General features: G+C 45.5%; 1 protein-coding gene across 6 annotated transcripts in view; it reads left to right on the forward strand.

Annotated features, from left to right (window-relative positions):
- Positions 1-6,759, forward strand: part of spire1a (spire-type actin nucleation factor 1a) — a 44,040-nt gene extending 37,281 nt beyond the window's left edge. For 3 of the 6 annotated variants that reach the window (XM_034294769.1, XM_034294770.1, XM_034294771.1), the window contains 3 exons: positions 755-782; positions 4,429-4,577; positions 4,673-6,759. In XM_034294769.1, the coding sequence (XP_034150660.1) occupies positions 755-782; positions 4,429-4,577; positions 4,673-4,928 (433 nt within the window). In that variant the 3' untranslated portion in view covers positions 4,929-6,759. The remainder of the gene's footprint in view (positions 1-754; positions 783-4,428; positions 4,578-4,672) is intronic. The other 3 variants (XR_004576269.1, XR_004576267.1, XR_004576268.1) reach the window with 3 other exon arrangements.
- Positions 6,760-11,104: the final 4,345 nt, after the last annotated feature.

Genomic DNA, 11,104 nt, shown 5'->3' on the forward strand with positions numbered 1-11,104 from the left:
TACTTCTGCATTGTCAAACCAATTAGTCGAAACTCCACGGATCTCTAAACTAGTTCCCTACATTAGTTAACATCCAAAACAACAAGAGGTATAACAGGGTAACAACACTACATTCAACATGTTTAAATAGAAAGACATCACTGTAGATGGCTAGCTAATAGCTATACAGTACCTACATTCACTCCATGGCTGGTTCATTTCTTTAAAAGAACAGTAACAGTTGAACAGCCAAACACTACGCTGTGTGAACTACACTGTTCATGGAAATGGTCCTTGTAGGTGCAGTTCGTCCATCGCAGTATAACCACAGTTTTACTAACCGACAGTACAGTACCTATAATGAAAACAATGACTCAGAAATGGTCCCTAACTTAGGCTGGTGGTTGGGCCTGGAGAACCCTAACTTAGGCTGGTGGTTGGGCCTGGAGAACCCTAACTTAGGCTGGAGGTTGGGCCTGGAGAACCCTAACTTAGGAAGGATATTGTGAATGTGTGGGAGCAAATTATGAGCGAAGGTCGTTGTGCAGATGAAAGTTTTTACTTCTAAAGTGACCTTAGACCTTGTAAACGGCATCAGGATTCACTTCATTAATATCATATCAAATGAAACTGGGCGTAATGCACTGATTGTTTTGTGGTCTGCCCACTATGACTGGGGAACCATGCAGTTCAATAGCAAATGAGATTGTTCCTGGCAGATCTGTACCAAATCATGTTCTGTCTGTCTGAATAATGATGATTTTTCTGTTTGTAGGCCTGTGTGCTCTCAGTGCTGTAGAAAGGTGAGCTTCATCCCCGCTGGTCTCCTCTGTCTCTCTCTGTGTGTCTGTCTCTGTCTCTCTCTGTGTGTCTGTCTCTGTCTCTCTCTGTGTGTCTGTCTCTGTCTCTCTCTGTGTGTCTGTCTCTGTCTCTCTCTGTGTGTCTGTCTCTGTCTCTCTCTGTGTGTCTGTCTCTGTCTCTCTCTGTGTGTCTGTCTCTCTCTCTCTCTGTGTGTCTGTCTCTCTCTCTCTCTCTGTGTGTCTGTCTCTCTCTCTCTCTCTCTGTGTCAGTCTCTCTCTCTCTCTCTGTGTGTCAGTCTCTCTCTCTCTCTGTGTGTCAATCTCTCTCTCTCTCTCTCTCTGTGTGTCAATCTCTCTCTCTCTCTCTCTCTGTGTGTCAATCTCTCTCTCTCTCTCTCTCTGTGTGTCAATCTCTCTCTCTCTCTCTCTCTGTGTGTCTGTCTCTCTCTCTCTCTCTCTCTGTGTGTCTGTCTCTCTCTCTCTCTCTCTCTGTGTGTCTGTCTCTCTCTCTCTCTCTCTCTGTGTGTCTGTCTCTCTCTCTCTCTCTCTCTGTGTGTCTGTCTCTCTCTCTCTCTCTCTCTGTGTGTCTCTGTCTCTCTCTCTCTCTCTCTGTGTGTCTGTCTCTCTCTTTCTCTCTCCGTGTGTCAGTCTCTCTCTCTCTCTCTCTCTCCGTGTGTCTGTCTGTCTCTCTCTCTCTCTCTCTCCGTGTGTCTGTCTGTCTCTCTCTCTCTCTCTCTCTCTCTCTCCGTGTGTCTGTCTCTCTCTCTCTCTCTCCGTGTGTCTGTCTCTCTCTCTCTCTCTCTCTCTCTCTCTCTCTCTCCGTGTGTCTGTCTCTCTCTCTCTCTCTCTCTCTCTCTCTCTCTCTCCGTGTGTCTGTCTCTCTCTCTCTCTCTCTCTCTCTCCGTGTGTCTGTCTCTCTCTCTCTCTCTCTCTCCGTGTGTCAGTCTCTCTCTCTCTCTCTCTCTCTCTCCGTGTGTCAGTCTCTCTCTCTCTCTCTCTCTCCGTGTGTCTGTCTGTCTCTCTCTCTCTCTCTCTCTCTCTCTCCGTGTGTCTGTCTCTCTCTCTCTCTCTCTCTCTCCGTGTGTCTGTCTCTGTCTCTCTCTCTCTCCGTGTGTCTGTCTCTCTCTCTCTCTCTCCGTGTGTCTGTCTCTCTCTCTCTCTCTCTCTCTCTCTCTCTCTCTCCGTGTGTCTGTCTCTCTCTCTCTCTCTCTCTCTCTCTCTCTCTCTCTCCGTGTGTCTGTCTCTCTCTCTCTCTCTCTCTCTCTCTCTCTCTCTCCGTGTGTCTGTCTCTCTCTCTCTCTCTCTCTCTCTCTCTCTCTCTCTCCGTGTGTCTGTCTCTCTCTCTCTCTCTCTCTCTCTCTCTCTCCGTGTGTCAGTCTCTCTCTCTCTCTCTCTCTCTCCGTGTGTCAGTCTCTCTCTCTCTCTCTCTCTCCGTGTGTCTGTCTCTCTCTCTCTCTCTCTCTCTCTCTCTCTCTCTCCGTGTGTCTGTCTCTCTCTCTCTCTCTCTCTCCGTGTGTCTGTCTCTCTCTCTCTCTCTCTCTCCGTGTGTCTCAATTCACTTTATTGGCATGATGCACGTGTACATATTGTCAAAGTACAATCACAATGTTTGAATAACTTATTAGCAATATATATTTAAGTGTCTCACACACACACTTTTTTGGATAATCAAAAGATAAAGTTAAAACACAATACAAATACACACAAAAACAACAACTAGAACTAAACATTGGTGGAAAACAGTGAGACAGATGTGTGCTTGGTCAGAGAGAGTCCCCCAATTTTAGTCAGGCTGCAACATACTGAACTGCCCATACACAGCTCTCCACGCTGCCCATACACAGCTCTCCACGCTGCCCATACACAGCTCTCCACGCTGCCCATACACAGCTCTCCACGCTGCCCATACACAGCTCTCCACGCTGCCCATACACAGCTCTCCACGCTGCCCATACACAGCTCTCCACGCTGCCCATACACAGCTCTCCACGCTGCCCATACACAGCTCTCCACGCTGCCCATACACAGCTCTCCACGCAGCCCATACACCGCTCTCCACGCTGCCCATACACAGCTCTCCACGCTGCCCATACACCGCTCTCCACGCTGCCCATACACCGCTCTCCACGCTGCCCATACACCGCTCTCCACGCTGCCCATACACCGCTCTCCACGCTGCCCATACACCGCTCTCCACGCTGCCCATACACCGCTCTCCACGCTGCCCATACACCGCTCTCCACGCTGCCCATACACCGCTCTCCACGCTGCCCATACACCGCTCTCCACGCTGCCCATACACCGCTCTCCACGCTGCCCATACACCGCTCTCCACGCTGCCCATACACCGCTCTCCACGCTGCCCATACACCGCTCTCCACGCTGCCCATACACCGCTCTCCACGCTGCCCATACACCGCTCTCCACGCTGCCCATACACCGCTCTCCACGCTGCCCATACACCGCTCTCCACGCTGCCCATACACCGCTCTCCACGCTGCCCATACACCGCTCTCCACGCTGCCCATACACCGCTCTCCACGCTGCCCATACACCGCTCTCCACGCTGCCCATACACCGCTCTCCACGCTGCCCATACACCGCTCTCCACGCTGCCCATACACCGCTCTCCACGCTGCCCATACACCGCTCTCCACGCTGCCCATACACCGCTCTCCACGCTGCCCATACACCGCTCTCCACGCTGCCCATACACCGCTCTCCACGCTGCCCATACACCGCTCTCCACGCTGCCCATACACCGCTCTCCACGCTGCCCATACACCGCTCTCCACGCTGCCCATACACCGCTCTCCACGCTGCCCATACACCGCTCTCCACGCTGCCCATACACCGCTCTCCACGCTGCCCATACACCGCTCTCCACGCTGCCCATACACCGCTCTCCACGCTGCCCATACACCGCTCTCCACGCTGCCCATACACCGCTCTCCACGCTGCCCATACACCGCTCTCCACGCTGCCCATACACCGCTCTCCACGCTGCCCATACACCGCTCTCCACGCTGCCCATACACAGCTCTCCACGCTGCCCATACACAGCTCTCCACGCTGCCCATACACAGCTCTCCACGCTGCCCATACACAGCTCTCCACGCTGCCCATACACAGCTCTCCACGCTGCCCATACACAGCTCTCCACGCTGCCCATACACAGCTCTCCACGCTGCCCATACACAGCTCTCCACGCTGCCCATACACAGCTCTCCACGCTGCCCATACACAGCTCTCCACGCTGCCCATACACAGCTCTCCACGCTGCCCATACACAGCTCCCCCAATAGGATAGACAGCCTTTCCTCATTAGAAAGATCCCTAAAACCTTTAATTATCCCTTCAAAAATTGGGAAATAATTGTTTCTGATAGTTTGGTATTTTTTACATTGTATCAGGAAGTGCAGCTCAGTCTCAGGTTCTGCTATGGTGCCGTGATCACACAACCTTTCCTCTACAGGGAGACAGGTTTTTCTGTGCCTTCTCTACTCTGTGGCAAGGCTCTCTCTCTTCTCCCCTCTCTATTCGTCTCTCTTCTCCCCCCCCTCTCTCTCCACCCGCCCCTTTTCTGACCACATTATCAATGAAGATTGTATGTGTCTGTGGCCCACCTAACCCTGTCTCCTGGTGTCAGATGAGACTGCCCTCCAAACCATATGCCAGCCTCCCCATCTACTCCCTGGGTCTGAACTCCACCCTGTCTAGAGGTGATGCCTCCGCCTCCACAGAGAAGCCCTCCTCCAGCCTCCATCGCAGTAACAGCCTGCGCCGAACCGTCTCCAGGTACATATTACAGAACTAGTGTCTAATAACACCTGTAGCTGTTGTGGTTGTCCGCTGGCCCTCCTGGTTGAACGCAGTGGAACTGTCTTCCCCAGGTTGGCCAAACACAGCAGCACCGAGGGTTCTGGTGACGAGCCAGAACTGGATCTGCCCAAGGAGCTTACTGAGGACTGGAGCTCCATGGAGGTCTGCATCGACTGCAAGAAGTTCATCTCTGAGATCATCATCTCCAGCAAGCGCTCCCTTGCCACAAAGAGGACCCGTCTAAAGAGGAAGACCCAGTCCTTCTACATGTCATCCCCGAACACTAATGAGTACCGGCCCTCGGAGAGGACCATCAATGAAGTGTAGCTGCTTGGGGATGTCCCACATTGCACCCTATTCATTTTATAATGCACTACTTTAAACCAGAGCGCAATGGAATAGGGGTTCTCAGTCCTCCCCTTGTCTTTGATCTATTTCAGAGGTTGCTTACCTGATTCAACTTGTCCAATAGTTGTCAACCGTTTTGGAGTCTGGTGAGCAAGTTCAGAGCTCCAACAACATTTTGAACTGTCTGGGTGTCCTAGAGGAGAGGTTGGAAAACCGTTGCAGGAAATGAATGGCTCCCCTTAAAGGAGGGGCAGAGGTGATGAGGACGCAGCCTAAATGTAACCCCTAACTCAGCATTGGTGACCTTTCCTTAACCCATAAACCCCAACCCCCCAGTCTCAGGAATGATTGGATCGTTATTGGATATGTAAATGCCACGGCTGTGGACAAATGAATATCCGGCCATTGAAAGGAAGACTCTTGGTCTTGTCAGCCTCCCTCATCTACCACTGTATCTATAGGTTACATAAGTAACCAGGTGGTTCAAACCCTGAATGCTGATTGGCTGAAAACAGTGGTATATGAGACCGTATACCACAGTTATGACATTGCTTTTTTCTTCTCTTCTGCATATTGAACAATTTCTTATTCCGTCGCAATCACAACATCACCGAGGAGAGGTGGAATAAAGCTGTGGACGTTACAGAATGTTTGTGAACGTTAGTGTTGAGTTCGGCCCGTCAAAATACTGAGTGTAAATATGATGTTAATAATGAGGTCCACCCAGATGGAAACACACCTCCCGTTCCTCTTTACCACAACCAGACTCAGGAAGAGTGTGCCCATATTCTGTGACACCGTGGCATTTTATTCCCGACCCAATGTAATGCTACTGCAACTGTTCTTGCACTTTTTTTGTCTTCTACAATTTGAGCATATTTCTTTTTATTCAAACATTTAATTGTCTGAGTTGCAGATCTCATTGACTGGGAAGCAGGAAGTGTTCAGAGGTCTGAATTTATATGATTGGGTGGGTTTTAGCCACTTGTTTAAGTATATTTATTATTTCTGTGCCTAGTGCCAAAATAAATAAGGCCATCCTGTCTGAATGCTATGAAATCCAATGAACCTGTAGAGTATTGTACTGACCATGGTGAGAATAACGAAGCTATATGGGGGATTGTAGAAGCAGAATACATTTCTTTTTTTACAGGTTCTCATTGCTTCCAGCTGACCAATAGGATCTCAGAACAGTGGGAGCTGATTGTGTACATGCTGTATCCAAAATCATTCTAATATATTGTTTTCCCATTAATATACTCTTAAAGATTTTTATTTCTTTTGTATGTAATATAGAATTTTTTCCTGTTCGGCTCTAGGTCTTGAATAGCACTTTTACTGGACCAATGTATTGTTTTTTAAAATTTCTTAATGCGTGTGTGCGTGTGTGTGTGCGTGCGTGTGTAAATCTTGTGTTGGTACCAGGTTACAGCCAAAAATCATTCTGAATGTACAGGGTATAATGTTTTGGAAAAAGAAATCACATGCAATATGAATCAAAAACCATTTAATTTTTCTGCCTGGTTAAATGATTGACATGCTCTGTGCATAGTTCTCCTATTTACCTTAAGGCTCATGGACACCTTGTCATTCAAATGCCTTTCCTGTCTAACCCCTTGTACCAACTAGTGAAGAAAAATGGTTCAATTCATTCAATTCAATTACTTTTGGCATCATGAACCTTCCATAAAATACCATGTGACCATAACATTGAGCCCAGTGAGGAGACCATGGTGTGCATGACATGATGTAGTTGGGAATTTTTTTAAATGAAAGGAATGACAATAAAATGATCTCTGTTTGAATCTTTCCTGTGATTTATGTTCATTATTATTGCATGACAAGATTGAAATGGGTTCATAATATATATTATAGTATCAGTTATCAAGTTCATAATATATATTATAGTATCAGTTATCAAGTGAGTTCCATACAGTAAAATAAAGTAAATCTTGCTTGAGAGGTAAAATAAGTAGTATATCTTCACTGATATCACAGTAGCACGTCTTTACCATTAGTAGCACTAATGGCCCCTTTAGGACTTCTGCCGCCACAGAGCCCATAACAGCATAACAGTGTCAGTTCATCGGTTTTAGACACAATCTGCCAATGCTCTGGCAGGTTTTGTGAAATGCTAGTTTCTAGCTCCCACAATGAAGTATAATGTTGCACTGGTGGTTATTATACATCCTCCTAGAGGAGGAACATTTCAGTTCACAAATGCATCAGCATGGGGATGTTCTCTGTAAACAGACAATGAGTTTGCTGACCGAGAAACGTTTGTTATGGATGGATTTACCTTTTCTATACGATTACTCTTCCTCTGTCCCCCACACATCTGTAAGCACCCTTTGTCAGGTATTGAATTACTCACAGATGCAACTGTTGAGAGTCATGTAAAGAGGCAGTGGATGGGAAACGGTAACAAATCAGGCATTTGTTGTATCTCTTGAGGAACACAAGTGAATTTAAATGTTATGGTGTGGGAGATTAAACCACCCAGGCACATCAACCATGCCACAGTTGAGAGCGTTATGGTATGGTTGTTCTTGACATTGACAAACCATAGACAGATTTTGTTGAGATGAACAGGCATGTGTAGGGATGTGTTCTACTGTTTGACCTCAGAGGGGTTGTGTGTTTAGGAAAGCAGGAGAGAGTGATGTGGTTCTATCTAGTCTGTGCCAGATTAGTATGTGAGAAGATGAGTGTGTCCCAAACCAAAGTACGCTGAGAATAGTATGCCAAACATTCCCGGGGGTCGACTATTTCTGGTGGATTTTTGGAGTATGTATCCGTGCTTGCTTTTTGGGGTAATATAGACCACAACCCCTTGCGCAGTATAAGAGGAGGGGTTTCCACGTTTCTCTTGTCTTTTCACTTGACGAAAAAGTCAAGTGGAAACTGTCACTTCAATTAGGTGTTACTGTCACGTAAAGTTATGAAAATATATAATTCCAACGATAGCACTGCTAAAAAACTCTCTACCCTACTGAATACTTTTGAATTGTCTTAACATGTAAACGAGCCAACTTCTAGTCGTGGCCACACTTTAGATGTAGTTATTTCAAAGGGCTTGAATATTTCAAATGTATTATTATCTAAAACATCCCCAGCAAACCTATTCTTTAAAGTGGCCACCCAACAGAGTGTGCTCTGACCCATGAGCTAGCCATAAGTCATTTCCCCATTGGGATCTCCAAAGGTTTGTATCCTTGTTTGTTGAGTGGCACTCTTAAGAACATCAGTTTTGTATTATTTCGCAAGACTTGAGAACTACAGAAAGTGAACACTTGACTTCCATCTATTAGAGATGGAAAACTGGATAAAACCTCAAGAGGTGAAAATAATGCATAATTCAGCAAAATACTGTAAAGTAGGTAAAGGTCAAATTTTTCATTTTTAAACAGCTATTAATTTAACTAGATGAAATATATATATTTATATATTTTTTTTATCCTCTCTCTTTTTTATATTAATTTATAGTTGTCAACTCAACTAGATTGTGAGGAAGAGCTGGACCTAACCCCAAAGAGTATATATAAATATATATATATATTATAAAAATTATATCAACAACATTCCACAAGGAGCAAGTCACTTTGAGTTTTTACAGAAAACCATGAAATAAAATAAAACACATGGAGAATTCTAAAAGTCTATTAGGTCATGTTCATTTATTTATCTATTCATTATATGCAGAATCTTTTACCATCAGTCAGAGCAAAGGGTCCCTGAAAGCACACTTTCTTCCCCTCCTTTGTTGCTTGTTCAACTAGAGGCTACAATTAGTTTCTGGCATCTTTGACTTCTTGAGGAAGATCTTCAAAGAGAGATTTTCAGTTGTCTCAATACATCCAATGTTCTTGCATCTTTCCAGATCCTGTCCCTGATTCTCCATGAGGAGTGTGACCTCCAGAACTAGGGTCACTGGTGACGAGCTGGCCTGCCAACTTAGAAGACACCTTGCTGAACAGCTCAACAATTATCTTCTTGACATTCTCTCCAGCCTGCTCTTAGATTCCTGCTACTCTCAGAGTATCTCCTTTTGTAGGCATCCAGTTTGTTGCAGTTATCACGAAGCACAGTGTTTTCTTTCTGTAGTCTTTCCACTTTCTAAGGTTGTTTTAGCCCGGAAGAGCTGTGAACTTTACATGTATAGCATTCTAGGAAGCCTTAGTGAAAAATCTGTTGAAACCATTAAATGAGTGAAGTTAAACTTGTCTGACACATTATTGCTTATACCTTTTTATACACCACCAGTTCCCAAAATATGACGTCTTATGCTCAAGATACATACAAGAAAACAAGTCATCACACAAAGAGGAGAATTCACTGCCATGGCAACCATAGTTCCAAGTAAAAGTCTAGAATTTTAGATTTTACATAAAGTAGCATAAAAAATATATTTGGCTACATGATGCCAAATATTAGCACTAGTGAATTTTTCTATTGCCTATCTCAATCACCCTCCATAACAAGACATGGTAAAATACAGCCGATTGGAACCAGCATTTCACAGAGTGGGTGGTTTAATGGAAAGGGAATTTTCCAGAAATAACTAAACTGAAACTGGCTCCTGCAGGATTCTAATTAACAACATCTGGCAGTAAAAACACACAACCCTACAGCCTGAGCTACCCAGGGACCAGTGTATTTCTAGTCCATATATGCAGTCTTTATGTAAATCATAGGGGGCACAGAATATGCCACTCCCCACTGTATTTTGTGTCCCCTGTCAATCAACAGTGTTTATTTCAGAAAATGTCTCCCTAAGAGGGCTTATGTCCTGCCTCACCCGAAGACTGGATCCCTACCAGTCGAACAGGTCTACAGAGGACTCCATCTCCACAGCTTTACACTCTGCCCTGACCCACCTGGAAAAAACCAACACCTATGTGAGAATGCTATTCATAGACCTCAGCTCAGCATTCAACACGGTCTTCCCCTCTAGGCTCACAGACTGCCTTACCCCTCTTGCTCGATTGCACATTCTGAATTGTCATTTGTATTTGCTTTTGCCTCATCGCACAACTATTAATTCCCACTTGCACATACATATACTTAATACTTGTAAATGTGTATATTTTCTGCCCTCCCCTATATGCCTTTATTGCTAATGTATTTGCCTTCATTATACATTCCACTTGTAACATACACTTTATTTAATATTTGTACATTTTCTGTCCTCTTCTATTTGCACTTCTGGTTAGATGCTAACTGCATTTCATTGTACTGTACTTGTACTGTTCATTGACAATAAAGTTGAATCTAATCTAATCTAAATTCACACTGTTTAGGAAGGTTAGGATCCCATGATATTCACAGTGGTTACGAGATTAGTACCCATGACATTCACACTGGTTCTGTTGGTTAGGACCCCATGACATTCACACTGGTTCTGTTGGTTAGGACCCCATGACATTCACACTGGTTCTGTTGGTTAGGACCCCATGACATTCACACTGGTTCTGTTGGTTAGGACCTCATGACATTCACACTGGTTCTGTTGGTTAGGACCTCATGACATTCACACTGGTTCTGTTGGTTAGGACCTCATGACATTCACACTGGTTCTGTTGGTTAGGACCTCATGACATTCACACTGGTTCTGTTGGTTAGGACCTCATGACATTCACACTGGTTCTGTTGGTTAGGACCCCATGACATTCACACTGGTTCTGTTGGTTAGGACCTCATGACATTCACACTGGTTCTGTTGGTTAGGACCCCATGACATTCACACTGGTTCTGTTGGTTAGGACCTCATGACATTCACACTGGTTCTGTTGGTTAGGACCCCATGACATTCACACTGGTTCTGTTGGTTAGGACCTCATGACATTCACACTGGTTCTGTTGGATAGGACCCCATGACATTCACACTGGTTCTGTTGGTTAGGACATCATGACATTCACACTGGTTCTGTTGGTTAGGACCTCATGACATTCACACTGGTTCTGTTGGTTAGGACCTCATGACATTCACACTGGTTCTGTTGGATAGGACCCCATGACATTCACACTGGTTCTGTTGGTTAGGACCCCATGATATTCACACTGGTTCTGTTGGTTAGGACCCCATGACATTCACACTGGTTCTGTTGGTTAGGACCTCATGACATTCACACTGGTTCTGTTGGTTAGGACCCCAT

Source organism: Esox lucius, chromosome 10, assembly GCF_011004845.1.
Source record: "Esox lucius isolate fEsoLuc1 chromosome 10, fEsoLuc1.pri, whole genome shotgun sequence".
NCBI classification, from domain to species: Eukaryota; Metazoa; Chordata; class Actinopteri; order Esociformes; family Esocidae; genus Esox; species Esox lucius.